The sequence below is a fragment of the Sesamum indicum genome, linkage group LG13, assembly GCF_026168435.1.
Source record: "Sesamum indicum cultivar Baizhima isolate 11 linkage group LG13, ASM2616843v1, whole genome shotgun sequence".
NCBI classification, from domain to species: Eukaryota; Viridiplantae; Streptophyta; class Magnoliopsida; order Lamiales; family Pedaliaceae; genus Sesamum; species Sesamum indicum.
Window position 1 is genome coordinate 18,786,603 of NC_142669.1, and position 24,131 is coordinate 18,810,733.

At 34.9% G+C, this 24,131-nt stretch overlaps 4 protein-coding genes and 1 non-coding gene across 7 annotated transcripts; 1 reads left to right on the top strand and 4 right to left on the bottom strand.

Moving 5' to 3' along the window:
- Positions 1-794: 794 nt before the first annotated feature.
- On the bottom strand, positions 795-6,196 carry LOC105176491 (glucan endo-1,3-beta-glucosidase 6). 2 transcript variants are annotated; one of them, XM_011099307.3, is made up of 6 exons: positions 5,904-6,196; positions 4,220-4,322; positions 4,046-4,108; positions 3,339-3,398; positions 2,383-2,653; positions 795-2,106 (listed from the first exon to the last, which is right to left on the bottom strand). In XM_011099307.3, exons 1-6 carry the CDS (start codon positions 5,934-5,936, stop codon positions 990-992), a joined length of 1,647 nt encoding a protein of 548 aa, XP_011097609.1. In that variant the 5' UTR covers positions 5,937-6,196; the 3' UTR covers positions 795-989. The 2 variants fall into 2 exon arrangements, with proteins under 2 accessions (XP_011097609.1, XP_088733369.1); XM_088877243.1 differs by lacking the exon at positions 5,904-6,196 and having other exon boundaries at positions 4,050-4,108; positions 4,220-4,302.
- A 2,572-nt stretch (positions 6,197-8,768) lies between these two features.
- On the bottom strand, positions 8,769-9,571 carry LOC105176507 (F-box/kelch-repeat protein At3g23880). Its single transcript, XM_088876905.1, has 2 exons — positions 9,283-9,571; positions 8,769-9,238 (listed from the first exon to the last, which is right to left on the bottom strand). Exons 1-2 carry the CDS (start codon positions 9,569-9,571, stop codon positions 8,769-8,771), a joined length of 759 nt encoding a protein of 252 aa, XP_088733031.1.
- A 2,515-nt stretch (positions 9,572-12,086) lies between these two features.
- LOC105176494 (uncharacterized) lies at positions 12,087-16,730 on the bottom strand. Its single transcript, XM_011099308.3, has 7 exons — positions 16,376-16,730; positions 15,395-15,480; positions 14,886-15,032; positions 14,626-14,734; positions 13,487-13,610; positions 13,052-13,322; positions 12,087-12,603 (listed from the first exon to the last, which is right to left on the bottom strand). The coding sequence occupies exons 1-7, from the start codon at positions 16,500-16,502 to the stop codon at positions 12,496-12,498; spliced, it is 972 nt and encodes a 323-aa protein (XP_011097610.1). The 5' UTR covers positions 16,503-16,730; the 3' UTR covers positions 12,087-12,495.
- A 2,877-nt stretch (positions 16,731-19,607) lies between these two features.
- Positions 19,608-19,681, bottom strand: TRNAV-CAC (transfer RNA valine (anticodon CAC)). The gene has a single exon. It is a non-coding gene; the product is annotated as a tRNA-Val (tRNA).
- Positions 19,682-19,738: 57 nt separating this feature from the next.
- On the top strand, positions 19,739-24,083 carry LOC105176508 (RNA-binding protein P). 2 transcript variants are annotated; one of them, XM_020698701.2, is made up of 3 exons: positions 19,739-21,004; positions 21,914-21,949; positions 23,741-24,083. In XM_020698701.2, coding segments are annotated over exons 1-2 (1,209 nt in total). In that variant the 5' UTR covers positions 19,739-19,796; the 3' UTR covers positions 21,915-21,949; positions 23,741-24,083. The 2 variants fall into 2 exon arrangements, with proteins under 2 accessions (XP_020554360.2, XP_011097631.2); XM_011099329.3 differs by lacking the exon at positions 23,741-24,083 and having other exon boundaries at positions 19,740-21,004; positions 21,914-22,189.
- The last annotated feature ends 48 nt before the right edge of the window (positions 24,084-24,131 follow it).

The window sequence follows — 24,131 nt, forward strand, 5'->3', positions numbered from 1 at the left end:
GAATCGTCCCAAATTATGAGTTGATTGTTGCCATATGAAGGGACCATATGGTGGGGTGCTGCTTGCTGCTATGGGATTGGATAAAAATAATAGGTTGTATCCGGTGACCTTTGTTGTGGTGTAAGTTGAATGTAAGGATAGTTGGGGATTCTTCTTTTAATGTTTGGAGACTATGTTGGGAGGCTTCACTTATGATAAGCTTTGGTCTTTTATGACAGACAGATAAAAAGTATGGTGACATGGATGTTTTTTTAATGTTTTTAAAAAATTATAGGGTTTATTTTTAAAATATTTTACAAATTATAGGGATGTTTTTGTAATGTTTTACAAATTACAGTGATGGCTTTGTAATGTTGATTAATGCATCTTACTTGGTGGTTGTAGGGACTTGTGAAAAGTTAACTATATACACTAGAAATATGGCTTTTTTATTATAGTTAAAAATAAAAAAATTATGACGGTACTAATTAACTACGGCTAAATGAGACTATTAGTCGATATTTCTACGAGTAATGCCAAAATATTGCTACAACTAAAAACTGTGGAAAAATATTTTGGCCTCAAATAAAATTATAGCAAATGTTGATTAACCATCAAATTTTAAATTCTCACATCAATTTTATGTAATCATTGTGTAAATAATATTGATTTACTATATTTTTAAAGTCGTAGTGAATTATAGCAATTTTTGATAGTGATACCCACGTCCATAGGACTCAAATGCACATTCTCTTGGTTGCGATGCATTTCTCTTCAAATTATGCAACAAAAACCATGCTCTAATAATCAAATAATTAGGAAATAATTCCAAATTCTCCATTGATTAGGCATTAAGCACTTGGGAACAATATCTTATCCCAACCCTACAAACTTCCCATCAAATGCTAATAATCCCAACCCCTCCAAATTAAGACAAAAACAAAAAAAAAGAAGAAAATCATGGGCAGTTTTCACATTGAATGCTAGCAACCTTCTCCCCACCATCAAACTCACAAATAAATCAAGAAAAAGATGGTTAGTCCCAGAGCCAACGACAATGTCTTCCGAGAAAAGCCTGAAATTCTTCCTGCACCACTATAATATGCCTTGATCATGATATTAAACCTGCAGGTTCCGGTGGTCGGATCCGCTCTCGTTATCGTCCCGAGGCCGTTGAACTTGCAGGCTTCGTCGAGCTGATTGTTCTGCTGATAGTAGCTGTTGAACGCATACGAAATATTCCCCCGTGCGTCCAAATTGCTGCATGACGTCTGATAACCCAAAGCAGTGCAGTCGGCGAGCCCACAAGCGTAGCTCACGCTCGGAGCGACCTGAGAGTCGTCGAGCCTTGCATTTGGCTTCATTATACACCATTTGCTGTCCAAGTAGCTCACGTTTCTTGCAGGGACCAGAGTTCCTGAACTCGTCGTGCCGAGGTTGAGGCCGTACTTAGGTTGGCCGTCGTACCTAAATATTCCCCAGTGGCGCTCAAAGTTTCCGGGCTGAATGCTCTTTTGGTCCTCATCGATCAAGCTGAATAGGTAAGCGTTGATCGGGCCAGGCCTCATGGGGGTTCCCTTTCCACCTGATATATGAGTCATGAAGCCTTGGTTGAACCGCTGAGCGTATTCTACATTGGCATTCTTATCACCGTCTGTGGGCCAGCCGATTTCGCCAACTATAATAGGTAAATTTCCAAACCCATTCTTCTGTAATGCCCAGACAAGAGTGTCGTGGTTGGCATCAAACATGTTGTAGTAACTCGTACCTCCATCGTTCACAGGTGTAGCGTTCCCATCAAAAAAGGCATATTCGACAGGGAAGTTGGAGTCTGTGTAGAGGCTTATGAAGGGGTATATGTTGACCGTAAATGGGGCTGCATTATCACTCAGTAACTTGACAATTGGGATCATGAAATCATGAATATCAGCTCGAAAATCACCTCCAGATGGCAAGCCACTTGCCGTGGTGTAGACGTCGGCATTGAGGGGGACAGTGACCTTTACTTGGTTGCGAAGGCCTGCTTTTGTCAGGGCGTCTTGAACATTTTTGAGAGCCGGGAAAGTTGTCCTGAGAAAGCTTCCGTTGTATGTCTCCAAGAAAGGTTCATTTCCAACAGCTACGTACCTATAAAATCATCGGATTTGGTTACTTTAAGTGACTGAAGCCGAAACCATCCACATCATTTATCTCCATAACATGTCAAACTCTGTGTTCGTATCTCTTGATTTGCTCTCTTGCTTTGCACACAATTTTACTTCATTCTTTCAGTCCCCAACATAAACTCGAAAAGAACATGACGATAATTCATTCAACACTTCCAGCAGCTGCTTTCTTTCGTAGCAATCAACACAAGAATCACACTATAGAACTGTTAACTTGCATAGGAGGCAATAGACTGACCTGATCAGCACATTGGAGGTGAGATGATGGGAGACGTTCTGTGAAACCCATTTTTCAGCAGCCTTCGAACTGCTGGCAAAATTTGCAAGCATGTCATTGGGAATGCCAACCATGACCTCGATCCCCGACCCACCCAGAGCTTTTAATGTGTCGTAATCAGCATCGAAAAGCTTAACTTTTTGAATGCCGTTTTCTCTTAGCATCCTCACCACTTTATCAGGTGGCAGGCGGTGAGACGACTGTGAGCCCCAGTTGGCACCTATGCCACCCACTGGATGCAACATTACAAGTAATAAGAGAATTGGTGTTTGACCCCCAAACAACTTCCCAAGAAAAATTGATATTGTTTAAACCAACGAGAAACTGATGCGCAGAAGCAAAGGAGAAACCAAAACAGAACAACACAGAGATTTTACGTGGTTCAGAGATGAACGGCTCGTCATCACTCACTCAAGTTTCTCGTACTTGGATAAAATGATTGTATAGATACAACAGACAACCGCTATCAACTGTATCAAACTAAGGCACCTGTAAACTTAAAAATAGACCCCTAGCAAACCAGTTCAGACCTGGCCGGGCTCTACACTCCAATATTTTGCAGTTGTTATGAAGTATCGGTTCCATTGGCATCTTTATAGATCAGAACTTTTAGATGTGAGGGACTTCATTATCTCTTGCATGCAATGACAAAAATGCGATTATACACAAGTGGTTGCAGTTAATGTTACACAATTAATTTTCACAGCAGCCTCGAACTTATTTTTCATGTTATAAGGAATGTGTTCTACACATAGGGATAACACATTACCAGGAAATAAAGCCACTTGACAACAGGGTGCAACAGAGGACTCCTCGTGATTTTCTCAAGGCAAGCACATTAATTAAACAATTCGGCACAATCTCTCAATACTAAAATATTTATGATGCTGAACTGGGGAGATGGAAATAGGAAATACCTGCCACAGCATGACTGATGGCACTCGTTTTGGCTGGGCTAGACGATAATCTCCGGGAATCTGCATATAGACATAAACATCAGAGAATTTATTTTTTGGTAAAGAAAAATAGTGAAAAAGCCCCATCATATTAGTGAGTTAAGAGTGAGAATCCCAACTCAAGCATAATGGATGACTGTAAAAACAAAACTTGAGATGTCCCTAAATCTCCGGGCTTTTGTTAGTCCACAACAGAGAGAAAAATTAAACAAAAAAGTCACAGTCATCTATCTTCTGCCGACGACTGAGAAATTTAATGAAAGTGCCATGTAATGGTAGCAGTAAAACACTTGTTACCAAAGAAAATGACATATCCAAATGATTTATTACATGATAATCCTACTAAGCCCAGACAGCAACTACCTCAAAACAAACAGAAGTTAGCAACAATAACTTTGGACCGAATATCAGGAAAGTCATTGAGAGGTACGTGCTTGAAGCTATAACTATAATAAAAAGTACGAGAGCTTCGCATTTCATAGGATAGCAAGCAATAACAGAAGACGGAACCAACGTAAAGTAATCCTTTATCTTGAGACTGAAAAACACAGAAAAATAGCAGCATCTAAGGAAATTATTTGATCCACATTGCAAAGAATAAAGATATAACCCACGCTAAACAAAGTGCAATTTATCTCTAAGGATAAGCTTGATCCAAGGGCAAGTACCTGCCTTGGGTTGACTAAGAGCACTCACTTTGTCCAAGTTCAATGATGCAGGATCATCAACATCTGTATAAGGCAGTGGATATTTTAGTATTCCAAAAGAAAGCTCAAGAAATAATCTCTTGAAAGATGAGAAGATGGAGAATCAAAGCAACATAGAGAAAATGCCAATGTCACCTCTGTTAGCGACAGACTCACTCCAGAATCGACTGAAGAATGAAAACACTTTCCCACTCCCATGATTACCAAGTGTCCACCCGTTCGCCCGAGTCCCTAACAGCTGAGACAGGGGTTGCAGGAGCAATCAACAAAATTTCAAATTTCGTCATCAATGAACTTTGTAATAGAAAACAAAATATAATTAAACAAAGCATCTTGTTGATTATGCTAAAATTTTCCACTTTAAATGTCTTGTGGCATTTTGCATACAAAATGAAAAGAGTCCACATTAAGGTCGTTCATTTAAGAAGCCTCAAGTTCGTACATACAACCTTGCCAGCTATTTCTTGGTGTTTTATGAAATACTCCTGTGTGTACAGCAGACAAATATGATTGAGTGTACGGTTATGAGGTGAAGAATGAAGTTTCAATTGTAATAAATTCTTTAAATAGAGTTGTTAGTGAGCTATCTCGAGGAGGGGGAAAAAAACACTCAACTATCATTATGGGAGAAGGTAGTGAGTTCTCGAAAGCACTAGTTTTGGAATTTTTCAGAAAAAAGAGAGGGGTTCATCCATAAGTGAAGTGGTTGTGAGAGTGCATAACAGAAGGGGCTCTGTTGTAAGCACAACTATTATACAAATGCTGACAAGAAGAGCAGCATTACAACACAATTCATGTAATTTTGTGGAAAGAGTATGTTTACTCTGGTAAACACATGAATTGGGCATTCGGCAACCATTTAAGCATCAAAGCCTAGGGGGGAAGCTGCTGGAGATATCAATAATAGATGATTCTTCTTTCTAATTGCTTAAACTTTTAGATGAGGTAGTCATTCAATTTGGTATGAGAATAGAGTCAGGCCAAACAAGACATCCAGGATCAGAATCTCACTACTACCCATTTATGAAAAATAGAGTTTCACGTGTAAGACTTGACAAAAAACAATACCGGCAGCATGTGAGGGGGCATATGTAATAATATAAACTTTTAAACAAGGTGGTCATTTAGCATAAGCAGTTCCAAAAACCTCAAACTGAGACTTGGGAACTGAAGTTAGCCTGGTCATGGAAGATGCAGCCTAAATTCTCACTTTTAACTCCATCATATTTACTTAATATGCTTAATTTTTTTGGGGCCGAGATTCAATTTAATGAGACAAAACTACTACATTTCTGGCTACCCAGGAACCACATAAAACAGTTGCAAATCAAAAGCCCATTTTTACCAGAACTTGGTTCTAATATTTTCTTGCACTAAATATTATTACAACATACTCCATCAAGCTCAATCGAATTCCTGCCGTAAACATTCCCAAAAAGGAGATGTCTTAATTCATCTTTATATTCTTATTGCCAAAATAGGGTAAATGCACTACCAACGATTTCTGATACAAAACAAATGAAATCAGTCCGCTCTTATTTCTTTTCACGAAGAACCCAAACTCTAATGCCTCTGGTCAGGACCCATAACATCAACTAACATAATATAGAACACTTCCCTGCTTAAAGAAAACTCGATAATTACAAGAAATGAGAAAAACCCAAAAATCACTGTTTGCTTATCCAGTGTGTAATAAAAAAGTTCAGAAAAGTAACATCATGTTCAGGCCTTTCCGGGCATATCCTCTCAGCTCCCCTTTTTTATTAAAACCCAAAAAATACAAAAACAAAAGACAGAGAGAGAGGGAGAGGTGGTTTACCAGAAGGAAGAAGAGGAGCAGAGGGCGAAACATTTGGAGTAGATCTCTACTTCTTGGGGAAGAACAGATAATTAAAGAGAGTTAAAAGAAAATAAAAAATAGATCTTGTAAAGAAAAAGAAATGAAGTGAAGTGAGGTGAGGTGATGCTCAGTTCATTTGAGCAAATGGTAAGCTGTAAAAGAGTGTAGCTGTGGTAGTAACCAGTGCTTTTCTATGTTAGCTCAAATTGCAGGGGAGAGAGAGAGAAGTGAGAAAAAGGAGGGACCAGTGAATTTTTGAGAGTGGGACTTTTGCTGTCCAATGTCCTAAACTCGATAAGATTCTTGATGGCTGATGCTGTCCTTTCTGTTCCATCAAACGCCCTCTCTCTCTCTCTCTCTCTCTCTCTCTCTCTCTCTCGCTTTTTCTTTTGTGGGATCTCTTTTTCTTAATTATTATTATTATTGAGCTTTTTTTTTATGATTTAGCTACTCTCTTCGTTCTGAAATAAAAAAAAAAGTTAATTAGATTTAATATTAAGTTTTTACATAAATTTTTTTGTTAAAAAGTACAAAAATGTTGAAGACTGAAGAGGATGAAAATATTATAAATTTCATAAAAAGCATATGATAATTAACAAAATTCATTCCCGAATTAAAATACGTGCATCACCAAAAATAATAATATAAAAAATAACTCGACATATTTAATATTTTGGTTTTATTTTCTTACAATTAATAAGTTTTTAATAGAAAATCCAAATACTATCATTCTTTAAAATAAAATATTAATATATTCTGTATCATTCAACTATATAGTACAAATTAAAATATCTAATTATTTCTTTGGTAAAATTAAAAAAAAAATAGAACTAAATAGTTGCCTTTTTCTTTCCCTTTTAAGGAAAGTTGGGATCATATCCATTGGGACATGAATGAGGTGTTGTTGAGTCACACCAACACCTTTACCAATATTGAACTAAATATGTTTTTATTTATTATATTGTTTCTTGATACTTAATCATAATCATATTAATCAGCAAATCAAAATGATGATTCGACTTTTTGGGTAGTATGGTGTTTTGGCATTCAATGTTGATGCCAAATGCTAAGTAATTATGAGTGCCAATTCACGTTACGATCACTGCTCTGTGTATTAAATGTATGAATGATTATTATATATTTTTTATTTTTAATATTAATATTATCAATATGTGTTGCCACTAAATTATCATTATAAATCTGTTACTAATTATTTATAATGATAATTTTATATACAATTCATATAATTAATAATTTATTGTGATAAGAACAAAATTATTATCACTCAATATATATATGCAATTTGAGACAACTTTTAAAATTATGACTTGATATTTTATCGCTAATATATATTTTATTGTAGAACCTGACTACAGGTTTTTAGAAAAAATTTAGTATTTTTATATTATAAAATAATTAAAAGTAGGGGCTAATAATTAATGATGTCACATTATTATTAGTAAAACGAGGTTGGTATCATAAAGAATTTGCTTTTAATTAGAAATCTTGACATTTTACAAAAATAAAATATATTATACAGTGAGTAGTACAATTAATTTCAGGGAAATTAAATCAAATCAGATGTACAAAGCACTTTCTTATTAAAATGCTTAACAAAATATGGGACAAGCATTATTTTACTATTTTTTTTAATAAATATGGTACAAATATTAAGCACATAATTTTATGTACCCTATTAGTATTTTTGGACTCATTGTAAAGGACAATTATGTCCACATGCGATTTGGATGGTCTTGTGATCATCATACAAACTCTTCTTCAATGGTTTGGACAACACATACTAGCGAGTGTGTGTGTGTGTTTTTTTTTGGCTGGGGGTTGTAAAAGTTATTGGTCTTTTTACCTTAAGTTTGGACAGGTGCAGAGCACGTAAATGATTTGAGTTGATACGAATATATTATTGCTTAAATTAATTTGAATTATTATTGGGCATAAATTTTTTTTATTAAATCATTAGATATGATTAAATCGATAAAAGACTATATTTGATGAAGTTTTGGATATTTTTGTTATACAAATATTGAGATATCATATTTGATCCGTAATCAGCAAGGTTCAAAATAATGCAACATTCAATTAGGCCATGTTATTTCAAATTAGACCGTCATATATATTTAAATAGACATAATCTTATACGTGTTTAAGTTTGGAATTAATTCGACTAGTGGACGTCGAGACATACACTACTTTTTATACACATTTTAAAACAGTTATCAATTCACTTAAAAATATGAAAAATAAAATATATATATATATAAGAATGAAAACAAAGCCTAATAAGAAGATCCAATCATGAGTGATATATTTAAAGTTATATATTAATCACACAAGAATTATATTATACTTATTATAAAATTAGTTCAAATCTAATTAAATTTAATTCTAGCAAGAATTTCGTGTAATAAAAGTTGTGAAAGCTCATTTGTGACTACTCTAAGCACAAGAAACACTTGAAAAATCCACTGGGAAACTTCCTAAGTGGCGAAAGCAGTCGGCATCTCCGGCTCCGGCGTCGCGGCATTACCGAAACCAAACTCTCCACATACTCACCGACGAAAAACTTGTACGTCGGGTAGAAATTCGTCTCCATATCAAATTTCTCCCACCACTTTAGCGACGGATCATACAAACACGCCCCACTCGGCCACTGCACCACTATTTTCCCGTTCTCAGTAAACCCGGCCGGATACCCGATTCTATAAGTCTCCCTTCCCGTGTTACGACAAGAGCCCTCGTCCAAGACTCCGACACCCCGTATTCCTTCATCGACCAAACCTCGTATTCTTGTCTGTTTTCTTCTCTGCGTGTAAGGACTGAGATGCATCACTTGAACACTCCTAGAGCCCCACAGGGTTTGATCGGAGGGACGGAATCGGGAATCGGGAATCGGGAATCGGGAATCGGGAACTCGTCGAATCTTTCTGTAGAGATATTGAACGATATCAACGAACGAACTGATCCGACGCCTATGCACTCAGAGATCCAGTACAGTCGCCCGTCGAGTTCCAGGGAAGGTGGAGTGAAGCGCTCCGGTTTGTTCTTGACGGAGAGACCGTCGCAACTGATTAACTTCCAGGAGTTTCGATTCAGGCTGTATAATTCGGCCCGTTTCAAACCCCTATGCTTTTTCAGGACTTTGTAGTCTTGATTCCGACAATCATAGCCGAAAACTATGAAGTCTAAATCAGGAAACCACCTGTCCGCCCAGGTAGGAAGAGCCCGGCACTCTCGCAGCGCTGGGTTCCACAGAAACAGCCCTTTCCTGTACAAACATATAATTCCATTACAGCAACCTGCGACCAAGAAATCCTGGGGAAGATGCAATGGATTATGCAACGCCGTGTTCTTGAGCTTGACGACGATGTCTCCACGTCCGAGATTGTGGAAGTTGGGAGATAATCAGGGTAGCAGTTGCTGTAGATCAAAACATCGGTGAGGCGATTGACGTTGTTGTTTGTTGCATGTTCAAGGTGGGAGTACACGAAACTTTGATCTGACAGGAGTAGCTTTCGCCATGAATTGTTTATGCTGCTGAATCGAACAAGGGATTTCACCGGCAGACGGTGGAGAATTTCGCGAATGATGTCCTCCGGCAGGGGCGCCGGAAGTTCGCCGGAGTTGCCCATGTAATGTTACGATCTGTGTGAAGTTGGAGTCAAGTGTTGTTCTCTGGGGCAGTGGTTAGTTATAGGACCGGAAGTTGAGATTAAGCAGGAAACAACATCCTATCTACCTATATGTATATATGGTTTAAAAATACACACCCACTTCCTTCATAAATTCAAATTTGATCGAGAAATGTTGATATTAATAAAAAAATTATATAAAATTTTAATTAAATATTTTTGTATAATAATTTTTAATTTATATTTACAAAAATATATCGGAAGGACATAAAATATAAACGGAGACCTTTCAGAAAATATATAACTATAACTTCAAAATTTATTTGGAAAAAATATAATTTTGTGTTTTCGAATGACTTTAAGTTTAATTATCCCTTTTTTTTTCCCTTCTTTTTCGAAATCTTCTCTTAAATTCCAAATCATTCAATCGAAAAGCAAAACGTAGTAACATGGAAGAAAAGGGAGTAATTTCATAAAAAATACAGAGCTGTAGGTAAGCAAACATACGAATATATACATAGATGATGCATATTAAGAAACGTAACTCTTGAGGTTGTCTGTCTAATCTAAGCAGAAAAGAAGCCATCGGTAGCAGCAACACTCATCTGGGATTTCGGTTCCAAAACCATTACAACTGTCATGACCTTCTCTTTGATCCAAACAGACGAAACCCGTCTCAAATTGATCTGCCCCCCAAGAAATCCGACACAATTAGAAACCAACGACGACAGATCAACCTCAGCATTCCTCGAACTCTTCACCCTCCTCTCGTACTCCTCCGCAACCAACATTGCTATGTCCGCCATTAAATACAAATGTCTGCCTCTGCTCGCTGATATAGGTTTCTTCGTATATTTCCCATATAATCGTTGGGGGTTTGAATTGTATATTTATTGATGGGGAGTTGAAGTGTAGAGTAGAAGATGATGACATATCTCTTCTTTTGAGGTGTTTGTTGGTTTTGGACATTAAATTTTGTTGTGGGCTGAGCAGCTGGTTGGTTTCTGTGGTCAGAATGCCGACCACTTCTCCAGGAAATTGAGTTACAATGTGCTATTTCGTGTTGTCCTTATCCACACTGGGAAACATTAAACTACTCAAATCCGTCTCTAAATATTTGTAAACAACTCCAATTATTCAACAATCAACATATATATTATATACATATACATATAAATATATATAAAATAAAAAGTAGTTAAATTAAAGGGATAAATAATAATTTATCAATATTGAAAATAAATAAATTACTTCTCGTGAAAAATAATAACAATTTACCCTCTATATTTTAAAAGATGAAGTAATTTACCTCTGAGTAGGGAGGTTTGCTTCATTTTTAAAATATGGAAAAATAAATTACTATATTTTAAAAAATACAGAAAGATAACTTGTTTTTGTAATTTTAATAAAGAGGACAAGTTGCAATTTACCCTTAATTAAAGTGGTCTGTGTGCAAAATGGATGGAGGAGAACAGGTTCAGCTAAAACAATGTGCCGTGGAATGGAAACCAGCGGAAACTTCTCCAAAAATTCACATCACTACTTCATTCACCTTTTTTAGGAAATTTCACATCGATATTCTTTAAAATTACATCTAAATGTACAAACACGTTTAATTTGATATAAAATTATGGGTACTAATATTAAAATTATAATAATAATTACAAATATATTCTTTACTTTTGGTAAAATCTACATAAATATTTTTTAAGATACATTACATTAACCCCTCTGAGCATATATTTATAATTTTGCTAAGAGAAGGAAGTGTTTGGATATTTAGATTGTTGAATATTTAACAAAAGATAATTGTATGATTGGAGGCATTCTTATTGTCAGCTGATGAGATGAATTCGGTTTGGATCTCTCTCACCATTAGTTGATAAGATAAAAAGAGAATTTGAAGTGAGTTACAAATTTATGAAACTCTGATATAAGTAGGGAATCAACCAACTTAGGTAATACATCATTTGCTACATTTCCCCAATCACATTGAACATACCAAGGATCCGACATCTCAAAATACTATTAATTATCTGACTAGTAGTTTATGGCACACTCTGCGTGATTTTTTAATATTAATTATAATTTTTCTTACTATTTAATAAATATATACAAAATAAAATTAGTTTTATATTCATAAGAAAGTGATGATAAAAAAATAAAAAAAAAGATAGAGATGAGAAAAAGATGCATGAAAATTTAAAAAAAAGGAACTACTAAAAGATCATGGGAAAGTGGGAAATTGGATTAAAAAAATAAGAAACTCAAATTAAATTATAAAAAAAAAAATAAAATGGCAAACCAAAAAAATTAAGACGCCAAAAAGCATATCTCCCCTAGTAATAAAGTATAAATGAAGAAGCACCGAATAACTTTGGAGAATTTGAGAATGTGAGGTTGAATACAATATTGATTGAAGAACTAAAATCATTGAAGCGGAGAGGAGGTTAGAGTGATTCATCCGCTCGTGAGATAAGGCATATCAAAAGAAAAAAGTCCATTCATACAAGTATAAACCAAAACACCTTTACATTTACCCAACACATAATACCAGTAATAACAACAATCACGACGCGACTCAGCCTCCTGTCTGAACATCACAAATGCTTAGCAGAAGATCATTGCTAGTGTAACTGATGATATACGGCAATTTAGCCATAATCAGAGTTTGCATTTCACAGATTACATATGCCATCAATCATTTCCTTTTTCACAAAGTAAAGAAACAGATAGGGATTATATCAGTCACACTCATACAAGTTATACATTTCCTCATACTGGATTATCAACATATTTGAACAACATCAATGCATTTCACGTCGTTGATTTCTCATAATTAAATTGCAAAGACTTAGGTGCCAACCTAAAAGGAGCAGAGTTAGTCCGTCTCTGTGAATATCACCACTTGTCAAATCGGCCGTTCATAGAAGTCCTAGTGCTTTCAGCTGCTGGACATGCTCAGACGGAAGAGGCGGGGGAGACCAATCGGCTCCAGTCATCTCACCATCAACATCCTCAACAACATACTCCTAAATGATAAACAGAAAAGGGCATTCAAAATTAAAATTAATCAACGCATTTCAATAGAGAAAGTTGCAGTTGGGTGATAGAAGCGTGTTCCTATTTCATACAGTAATAGAACCTCAAAACACATAAACTCATAAATATGAGAATGTTAGTACAGAAAATCTGAAGAAAAAGTAAACGATAAACACAAGATTTACGTGGTTAGGAGAATTCTTCTATGTCCAGAATTGTTCAAGATCGACTAGGATAGTTTTGTGTGTATTACATTAAAAGGCCACCTATCAACTATTTATACTAGTGCACCTATAAATCGTTGTAAAATTATAATTTTACCCCTGGTAAAAGTTTTTATCAATAAGGGCATTGTTAATACCACATGTCAAGAAAGTGAGAACTATAGGCTGAATAGACATTTTAAGACATAATAAATGAAATGCCATGCTAACTCACTTTCGTCAGCATTCTTTTTGCTAGTATGTGGTAGTGCCGCTGCCAAATCCTTTGTCCAACCATTGTGGCCACCAACACGCTGTAAAATATACCAATGACGGTAAATAAACCGAGCACGACTAAAGCCATTATTAGTAACAATGGCAATCCGGCTTCACCGGCACCTCCCATGCAACCACATTCACCAGCTGCACTAGCACAACTTTCGAAGCATGTAGTACAGTCTGTCCACATGCAAAGTGTTCCAGGCAAATGACAATCAGCGCATACTCTGCACAAACGATCAGAAACTGTAATGTTTGAAGCATTGAGAATACATCTCTGGGAACCAATGTCTACATCTAAAGATTAACCATGTTATGCGAAATTGAAATAAGGAGAAAATACTCCCATTCATGATATAAAAAATAACATATGAAAGCAGAGATTATTTACCCAGGATGGCAACAACAAAGGCACAACTCTCGACATGGTTGTGCTAGATCATTGCGTACTCTCCGATCATAACAAGTTATGAAGCAGCCAGACAATCCAAGCAACGCAAAAAATAATAGTGCTCCTGCATAAAGTTTACAATTGGGTGCCTTGGTCACATTAACATCAAAATTCACGCACTGATAAATAAGTTACTACAACAAGCAACTAAAGGTACTCAAACAGACATTCCATAATCCATATAAAAGAATTATATCACAGGCATCCTGTAATCGTTTTAATTATGCACTTATAATACGCATGCCGGAGAAACATGAAGGCATTCTGCAGGAAACTTTAGTTTATTTTTCCTAAGCTGATAATCAGATAAATTAACATATATATAACTAAATAAGTTATGTTTGCATTGCTTATACTAATGCTTTGCACGCTTAGAGCACCATATTTCTTGTTAAATTTTTAAGTTCCAAATGCAAATATTTTCTATATAAATGTGCAACGATAAGAGACGAGAATTAAAGAAAAATAATCACATGTGACATGATACTCTTGCATACAGAGGGGAAGAAACTGAGAAAGATCACAAGCAAAGTATATAAGTGGCTGCTAGCAGGAAGAAGGGGAACATACTGCACAAGAATGAGAGCAACTTTCATTTTGGCTAATATAGAAGTAATGATAGAATGAACTAACATACTTAACATTCCAATAAACAACTAGCAAGCAATTTTATGAAGTTCTGTGATTAAACATTTTCTATAGTAGAAATCTGGTGAAGTAAACAAGCAAATACATATTATTTGTTTCACACGGAGGTGTAAGTTCAGAGCACTCATCTTGGGAAAGCAAGCATTTTTTTGAATCAAAAGAGAAATACAACACTGGAAATGTTTAAAGATTGTTTATGTAACTATACTATTCAAGTGTTCTTGTAGCTAACATGTGGTCTGATACAGTTTCACCATGTAAACCAGGATTCCATACAAGAGAAACTTGAGAAATACACAATAAATGTATAAAAAAGAAGAGAAAATTATATTTACTGAAGCATCACTTCACTGAAGGAAAACGATAAAGGCTAAAGGACAAGGAAAACGGAGATCGCTTCCACTATAAATGTTAAGCCCAAGATATTTTACCACAGATGTAGTAGAAACTAAATTCTCCATCAAATCCCCAGGTCAGACGAAGCCAAAATTTCTGATAACTATCAATAAAATACACCAAGTATGCCAGTAGAGAAATAACCTGCAAAAAAAGAGTACGCATTTTGCTAGTCAGGGAATACATCTAACCCACATTCTTCCTCTCTAGAAAGTCTTGAGTAAAACAACATACAAGTAACAAAATAGATGTGAGAAACATAAAATAAATTGAAAAAGAGAGTCCAATGGCATACCAGCTGCACGGCAAAAAAGATAAATAGAATATCCCTAGTGACGAAAAATCGGAACTTCAATGTTCGCCATTTCCTATCAGCAATGACATGGACTCTTAAATAATACGGGGCCTTGCAAGTTGTGCAGTGAGCAAAAGCAAACCCTTCCTGCAGGAAGAAAAAGAAGACAAAGGAATTAAATGACATCATACTAACAACCTACCAAAATAGTAGGGTATACAGTTTTATCGAACTTTAACTAACACAATAACAAGTAGAGAACAAGGGATGGTCCCACTTGAGGGCCTCAGTCCTTTGATAATTTCAGCTTAAATCAGAAGAACTGATAAGCGGTTTTTATAAAACAGCTGAACTTTAGAATACGCGAATATATAAGCATCACATGAACATAGAAACAACATTTTTTGGGGCATCAGAGCATCATCTGAGAATGCTAACCAAACCACTTCAAGATAAACTACAAATACAATGACAGATCAAAACAAAATTAACTTCACAGTTATATGTACCTTCACAGCACGCCAATGATCCAGACATTCTCTGTGGACATACTTTGATGTCCCTTTGCACTTGCAAGGAGCAATAAAATCTCTACCTGATACAGAATATTCTTATTTGCATAAATCAATTGTAAAAACTATTCATTTATTACTATCAAGGGAAATGTCCGAGTAGTGGATCATCAGTTCTACCAATCAATAGGAGACCAAAGCATAATCTAAAGACATGAAACGGAATTTTTTAATTCTGCTATGAGCTATTTCTTGATTCAACTGATCAGAAGAGACAGCTCAGCTCTTACGTTGAAAGCAAGCTAATTTTCTTTCGATTTACTATTGGGAAATAATAATGTCATTTTCATGCCGGAATGTCAAACAAATTCATTTCCATATGGTGCTGACAGAATTCAGCTCTCTGATTTTCCTTAATCATGTGGGCCTATATAGTAAAAACATCATTAACACAACATAATTAAACTGCAAAGTATGTATGATGTGCGTAAACAAGGAACAAAATCCAAAAGCATTATTCAGAGAAGCCATGTCTAATTTGTTCTCAAAATACTTATTAGAAATAACAAAATAAGCATAAAGAACCAAAGTGAAAACCAAGCAATCTTGAGGTGGTGGCTTGTTTGACAGCCAGCTATTGTGGGAGTAAACGCCTGAAATCTGAAAGCTTTTAAACATCACAACTCAAAAATTTTAGGTATAATTATCTACTTTTAGTCCAAGACAGCCAGCATCATAAATCGACAATATAAATGACATTGCGAGCAAGCTACATAATATAATTTTCCTTCAGCAAATTTGCTACAAATTACGGAAAGTGCACTCAATTCTCTCTTCTTAGATACAGCGCTCCTAGGCACACTGAAAAAAGCTCACAACCGAAGCTCACCGCAAGACTACATTTTTCCACTACAATCATAACAAGCAGCAAGAACATAACCCTAAAAACTGAAATTGAGCAAAAGTAGGGAATTTTACCATCAGTTTCGAGGCAAATTCGGCACTGAATTTGCTCATCAGGGCCGGCCTCGAGGTCAATCTCCAAGGGCTCAGTGATCAATGGCGGCGGCACCAACGGTGAATCTTCAGAGTGCTCACCCTCCATTATTTGATGATAAAATCAAAAATTCGAGCTCAATTTCATACAGATGAAAACAAAAAAAAAAAACCTTAATTCTCGTCAAACAAAAAACTTCTCCAGTGCATAGAAATTGGCTGGAGACTGTAACAATTGTTTCTTGCAAAAGGGGTTTCAGAGCTCAAACTTCCATTCTCTGAAAGTGTGAGAGGTTTTTGGTTTAGATGACTCCAAGAAGAGGAATGTGTTGAAGCAACAAGAAAAAAGTCTTCCAATTTGTTCTTAACTTATGAAATTCCCCAACTGTCCCCTGCCTCCACATTTAAGACTATCATGTCCTTAAAAGGCAAATCATCACAAATTAGGCTAAAATACATTTTATCTCTTCTATTTTGTAAAATTCAACAAAAAATACACATTCTATTAGTAATCAACGGAATGTGCGTTACACGATTTCTTGAAAGTTTGGAGGTGATTTTAGCTAATTTTGATCTTATTTTTGGACGTTTTTTACTAAAATATCTTCATGGTGTCTATATATTTCACTTATGCATCATTTTCCTTATTCCGGGTTATATTTTTTGTATTTTTATCTATTTAATAAACAAAATATATGACAAAAGTATATAAAGTTTCAATGTTTTATAACTTAAATTAAAATTATAGTACAAAAATTAATATAGTAATTTTATTTTTCAAACTTAAAATATTTTATCAAGTATAAATATTAATATTTATAAAATATTATTGATAATTTAAATTATCATCTAGTTAAAAAAATTTAAATAAAATTTAAATGAATTATTTTAGATTTAAATAATTTAAATTATTTTGAAATTTACAATTTAGAAAATAAAAATATTTATAAAAAAAATTAAAGGTCACCGCACTGTGCCGTCGCCCAAATTAAGGGATGTCGCACGCCCAGAACAACATAGTCGCCGTCGCCCCCTTATGTGGGGCGTGGCGGGTGGGAGTAGGGGCCGAGGATTTAGTGACGGAAAGGGTGGATGGGGTGTTAATTTTATTTAATTTATTTTTTGAAATAATAGTTTTATTTTTTTATAATAAATATTTAAAATTAATAAACATAAACCCTTGAAAATTATTTTATAAATTTAAAATTCAATAATTGAGATTAATTAATTAAATCTAACGGTTCTCATTATAATTAATATAGATCCAGCAATTATAATAAACAAAGACATAATGGTCGTTTTATATATATGTTTTAATTTTTATTCCTTATATCACATAAACATTCGTATATAAATTTAATATATATATATGTATGTTTTAAGGTAAGTCATTAAATTGTAAGTCAACTTATTTTTAGGGTAGACTTGCAAATTTTTTAAGAATAAATAAATAAATATGTCAAGAAAAAATTATATTTTTGATCTCATAAGACAAGAGGTGCTGTACATTTGGTCCAATACTTTGCAGATTAATATTTTTTGTACCAAAATATTAAAAGATATTGCAAATGTAGTTTCAAAACTTAATAGGTTTGGTCCCACATGATTAATACATAAGACTGCATTCATAACGTTTTTTAATTTTATAGAACTGAAAATGTTAATCTCGTAGAGTACGGGATCGAAAATGTATTACCCCTATTCTACGAGACTAAAAATATAATTTTTCACTACGTCAAATATAAAAATATCAAACAATAAATATAAAATCATCCCCGGAATAGATTTTATATATTTTCTATATATGATGATCAAATAATTCGTATCGATGCTTATGATCATCGCCTTTTAAAAAAATAATTCACAATTATAACTTTTTTTTATGTACTAAACATGGAAATAAATGGTAAATCGCTTTACATACTAAAATTTCTTATATACAATTTAAAGACATTATAGGTATATCGTAAATATTATGTCATTTGTGTTTATAATTGTATTTTAAAATAGTTTTTAATATAAAATATCAATATGATAATTTATTGCAATTACATACAGTAATGAAATAAATTAATATGACTCAAAAATTAAAAAAAAAAAATGTACCAATGGAGAGTCATAATACTTATTGTTGTCCTAAAGTAATGATTCTCCCAACGTGCATATTTTAACAATTGATTATAATTTCAGGATAAAACTCTTTAACAATCTTTCAACAATTCCTCACCCCATATGCACGATCACAAAAATATTAGAAATCAATTTACAATCATATTGCCAAAACTCTAAAAGATTGTGGCTTGTGAGAGTGACAAAAGTTCACTCTTTCAATGTGCCCAACAAAAAATGGTGATGGCCCTTTAAATAATTTAAAAAATTTGATTGTCGTAAAATATTAAACGGTCTAATTAAAATTCATAAGATTATAATAAACTTAATTATAAATAGCCCACAAATGTAACTTCCAAATACTTATCAAGCATCACAAAATTATAATTAAATTATTATAATAATAAAATCATAAATCTTAAATAAATATTAAATTAAATTGGCGCATTAAATTAAAATCAAGTATTGAAAATAATTTAATAATTTAAAAAAAGTTAAGGTTTATTTCCAACCAGGTATGACGGCCGCAAGTGTTAAATTAGTTCAACGAATGTGACTCAATTGTATATAATAAAGTCAGAGTCTATAAATGATTCGTATATATTTTTTATGTTTGTATACGTATAGAATGTGAAAAGTAAAAGTTAAGTCGTCCTACAAATAGATTTTTTTTTTTTAATATGCATGTGTTTTAAGATGGGTCAAAACACGAAAACACTTTTAAGAGTTGATTCAAGAATAAAATTCATCTTTATAAATAATTCATAAATAGTTTTTCTTTATTGTACATGTAGAAATGAAAAGTGGGGGCTAAACCACCAAAAATTAGAATAATTGTATATTTGGTCATCGAATATAGTCATTTAAGCAGTTTTGATTTTTAAATTTTGGTTTGAAGGGGGAAAAGAAATAATATTTTTCCTCCTATTTATGACACATAATATGAATATAAGAATTGCAGAATAGCAGCAGCTGGGCCGTGATTGCAATCAACCACAAATCCAAATCTCTATCGAAATAAACAAGAAATAGAGAGGAATAATTTGAAATGTGAATGCTGACTAAATTGATTTGAATGGAACTGACAAAAGCTCGTAGAAATATATGTCTGAGCCCGGGTTCGAACCAGGGACCTCTAGTGTGTGAGACTAGCGTGATAACCAACTACACCACCCAGACCTTGCTGTTTCTCATCATTATAAAACACAAAGAAGTAGGCCGCATACAGATTCTTATCTTGTTGAGTTCGTTAAATCGCCCGAGTTCTGCGTCTGCTGCATCATCTGCAGTAGCAATGGCTAAAACCAAATTGAAACGGCGAAAGCTGGTGAAGAAGTCCGCCGCCGATACAACTCCCAAAATCGAGAAAAAGCTCAAGAAGCAGAAGAAGAAAACCAAGCTCTCCAAATCTGGCTCCGATTCAGACTCCGACCCCAATACCAAGATCCAAACCCTACTCGAACCCTTCTCCAAGGATCAGCTCATCACTCTCGTCTCCGACCTCTCTTTATCTCACGCTTCCCTTTTCTCCCTCCTCAAGTCCGCCGCCGACCGGGATATCTCACACCGCAAGATTTTTGTCCACGGTCTCGCTTGGGATTCCACCCGCCAATCTATTGAGTCGGTTTTTGGGGCTTATGGTGAGATTGAGGAACTTAACGTGGTGAATGACCGCAATACAGGGAAATGTAAGGGCTACGCTTTTATTACCTTCAAAACCCGGAAATCTGCTAAGAAGTTGTTGAAAAACCCTAGGGTTAGAGTTGCGAATCGTATAACCTCGTGCCAGCTGGCGTCTGAGGGCCCTGCAGCACCGGGTGCCGGCGGAATAGTTTCGCAGCAGCATTTCTCGTCGTCGGATTATCCGCAACGGAAGATTTATGTGAGTAATGTGCCGGTCAATGCGAGCGCGGAGAAGTTGAGGGGTTTCTTCGAGAAATTTGGAGAGATTGAGAATGGGCCGAAGGGGTTAGACCCCACTACTGGGAAATTTAAAGGGTACGCCATTTTCGTGTTTAAGACTGTGGAAGGAGCAAGGAGTGTTTTGGAGGAGCCGTATAAGATGTTTGAAGGTAATCAATTGCATTGTCAGAAGGCGGCCGAGGGGAAAAATAAAGTGGCTGGTGGGTCTGCGTCTATTACGACTGCGTTGCAGCCGGTCCAGCCCCAGATGCTGGCTGCAGTGGCTGCAGCGCAGCAGGTGCAGAACATGGCTCTGTTGGGGCAGCAAACAGGAATGGTTAATCCTTTGTACGGTGGTGGGATGATTGCGAATACAAACTTGGGTGCATTAATGGGAGGTTATTATGGGATGATGGGGGGTCAGATACCAGGCTTGGGTTTAAGTGCATATGGTGTTTCCGGTGCCAGTGATGGTGGGACGAGTGGGGCAATGCTTCAAGGGTTGCAATATATGTACCCAAGTGGACAGAATGGGCAAAGTTCTTCATCCTTAGCTAAGGCTTCTGGGACTAGTGGAAGAGGCTACTCTCCCAGTTTATGGTATGTTCGTGATTCCTGGTTTATCTAACTAATAAATACACTGTGGTATTTTGCTCAAGTATGGTTTGCAGTTAAGCTTTGATCTAGAAAAACAATGGCAATCGTGAAATTGTTGATGGAAATTAAATTGAAACAGTTGTCCAAGAATAAAGTAATTCAAGAAGCAGGTATGATGCTGACAGATCATAGACTAATTTTTATGAATACTCTGATAAAAGAAGAAATGAGTCCGAGGAGAAGGATAATTAACAGATTTTAACCACTAGGGCAAAATTTTAGGTTGGGCCTATTGAGTTTGTATGAGTTTTAGCTAATTCATCTCTCTAAAAACCTAGTATTTTATATTCACTGGATAACAATAAAATTCTTTTGATTGTTGACGGAACTTGTAAGATTAGTACTAATGAACAGGTGTAGATTAAAAATAGGAGATAAATTTTGGTCTCTACCTCATTAATACTTCTAAGATTTCAAATGAATCAACTTACTAAATTTTAAGATTTTACAATCAAGGGAATGGAGAAAGTTATACATTAGATGGTTTGGTTATTGTCAATGCACAGACACTTGAAGGTATTTTTCAAGTCAATTGTTGTTGGTGGCAATATGTTGCCCGATAAGAAGGCCAAATATGACTTTTAATTGAGTAATTGTAAAAGGTATGTCTGTAGTAGGGGGAGTGGACTGTGGACCTAATGGGCAAATGTGCATTCTGGAATTTGTGCAATCAGCTGCTAATCCTGATTGTTAGCACGGGTTGGTTTAAATATTAGGAAAAATTCCCAAGCTTATCATTTTCTTTATCGGCTAATTTCTAAGTTAAAGCAGTTTGGACTTAGTTATTCATGCTAAAATCTTTATATTGTTATTAATATGTTGTGTTTGACCTGCTTATATCCGTTCTTGCAGAGAAATGACAACAGAGATGGATGAACAACATTTAAGGTGGTGTAATTTCTATAGGCTTTTAAGTGCTGTCAGTGTTTTAGTCATGGGATACAGTATAGTAGTTTTGTGTTCTGACTTTAATTCCTTTCTCCTTTTTCCTTTTTCCTTTTTGTCTTTAAGTCTTTGACTAACCTTTTGAAAACGTGTTATGCTACGTTCCATCTTTTTGCTAAAGTTTTATGTCATTTTTGTCTGGATTTGATTAGTTTTTATATTTGATTCCAGAGTTTGTTCGCCCGTTATTGTTTTATAGGTTCTTTTCTAATTTTGATGATATTTATGTAGTGTTTTGTTTATGTCCTCATATTTCCTCTTTCCATTTTGTTGCCCAGTTTCCTTCCACTTCTTTTATGTTGCTCTGCGAACGTTAATTACATTATTCTTTTGCTCCATGGATGCATATTTCATTTGCCTTGTGATTTTTTTACTATCATCATTTTATGTTATACAACATTTTATTTCTGGATGTTTGTCTTGTTCTTGATTAGTTTCTGGAGACTATGTGATCTACTGGTCTGAACTTCATTTTTGAGCCATATGTTTTGATGATACATTTCTGGTCTTTTCTTCACTTTTGGCTTAGGTGACTTTTTGCTGATCTTTTTACCCACTAGTGCTGGGCATTTGAACTTTAAAAACACTACCTCATATGCTATTCATTTTGAGAAACATGCACCGCCCATCCACCCACGCACACACGAAACAAAAAAAAAAAAAGAAAAAAGAGGAAAATAATATTTTTGTCTTCCTTTCGTGAACTCATTGTTATTTTCTTGGTGTTTTCTCTGTATTTATTGGCTTAGATCAAGAATTATTTTAATAATCTAGTAAAGACAATAAGTTTTACGATTTTGCACGATTAAAAATACCTTGGAAACTTCTTAATGGTAACCCACTCACTGGTTTTATATATTTGTGAGTTCTACTAACACTGAACCTCCTGCTATTCATCAGTACTATCTCTTGTACTCTTTAACATGTTTTGAGGATTATTTTACAGATATTGTCCAATTGATGACTGATGCCCTTTGAATAAATCTTACATAAAATCTAAGTATTTTGACGTCAAGAATCAACTTCCTAGTCTGTAGTCTTTTGGGATTTTATTGCAATCCTCACTAGTAGAGCATTGAAGAGAAGAACAAGAAAGCATAAGAAAATGAGGTGTACATTTTGAGATTATCTAGTCACTCGAGGTGAAATATTTTTGCATGTCCTGTTCATCAGAAAATTTACTTTTAAATTGTAAACATTTTTACCCCAGAGAATAATCTTTTGGCAATTTTCTTGTTAGATGATTGTTGCTCAATAGTTTTCTCTTTCTAGAGTTTTCTGTATTTGTGTTTTGGATTGGTATGTTTCTATACAGGCAAGCTTTTCAATATAGGTGAGTGGTAAATTAAACTCAAGAGAATCACTCTGTTTCTTGTTCCTTCTTTATTATCGATAGTTTATCTTGAGTGGAGTTTCTTCTTCTTTGCTCACATTGTTTCCTCAAACATTTCTCTTCCTTTTGTTTTGATATCCTTCCTTTACCATTTGTTTCTTTCTGGCTGTTATCATCTCATTGCTTTATTTAAGGTTTGATTTGGAGTGTCATTTGTTGACAACTACTGCTCCATTGATGGGTGATCTTGGGGCATTTTGAGCTTAGTGATTAAACTTTTATGGACACTTGAAGTAGAGAAAAATGTTTTGAGGCTTATTGTCTTTTTTCTTGAAATTTGGTTGTCTCTGGTAAACATGTTCTTTTCGATGTCTGATTATCTGGAGACCTGTTCCCATCAGTTGCTAATCACTGTGAACAAGGGAGTAATTATCGAGCGATTGACTTCCCACAAGTGAGAGCAGTAGAAGATGTTTCACCTCAGTCTCTTCATTCCTATACCCACCGTTATTGATCAATTCTCAATGGTGAAATGTTAATCCTGGTTTTAAACTGTTCGTGAGCTTGCATTAGCAGTATGTGCCTCTTCCTGTGCTTATCCTTTTCATTTTCTGGTGGTATGTCGTGTAATTTCAGATATATGTTTGCTAGTTTCTCCCTAATGTTTGATAGATAAACAAAATATTTTGTAAGATGTTTAAAAACTAAAAGGTTAAAAGGATGTTGCATTGGCTGATGGGATAATCCTTGCTTTTGGTAGACAGCATAAGCTGTAGACAAGAATTTTTCTCC

Bases quoted from the DNA above. Each gene is read 5' to 3' on its own strand.
- LOC105176491 (XM_011099307.3), bottom strand. From the start codon at position 5,936: ATGTTTCGCCCTCTGCTCCTCTTCTTCCTTCTG. The intron at 2,654-3,338 runs GTATTTCCTATT...TGTTGCATCCAG, and splicing joins CATCAGTCATGCTGTGGCAG to TGGGTGGCATAGGTGCCAAC. The intron at 2,107-2,382 runs GTCAGTCTATTG...ATGATTTTATAG, and splicing joins ACCTCCAATGTGCTGATCAG to GTACGTAGCTGTTGGAAATG.
- LOC105176507 (XM_088876905.1), bottom strand. From the start codon at position 9,571: ATGGGCAACTCCGGCGAACTTCCGGCGCCCCTGCCGGAGGACATCATT. The intron at 9,239-9,282 runs GTTGCATAATCC...TCTTGGTCGCAG, and splicing joins GTCAAGCTCAAGAACACGGC to GTTGCTGTAATGGAATTATA.
- LOC105176494 (XM_011099308.3), bottom strand. From the start codon at position 16,502: ATGGAGGGTGAGCACTCTGAAGATTCACCGTTGGTGCCGCCGCCATTG. The intron at 14,735-14,885 runs GTATGCCATTGG...CTTTTTTTGCAG, and splicing joins TCTTTTTTGCCGTGCAGCTG to GTTATTTCTCTACTGGCATA. The intron at 13,611-14,625 runs GTAAAATATCTT...AACTTTATGCAG, and splicing joins TAGTTTCTACTACATCTGTG to GAGCACTATTATTTTTTGCG.
- LOC105176508 (XM_020698701.2), top strand. From the start codon at position 19,797: ATGGCTAAAACCAAATTGAAACGGCGAAAGCTGGTGAAGAAGTCCGCC.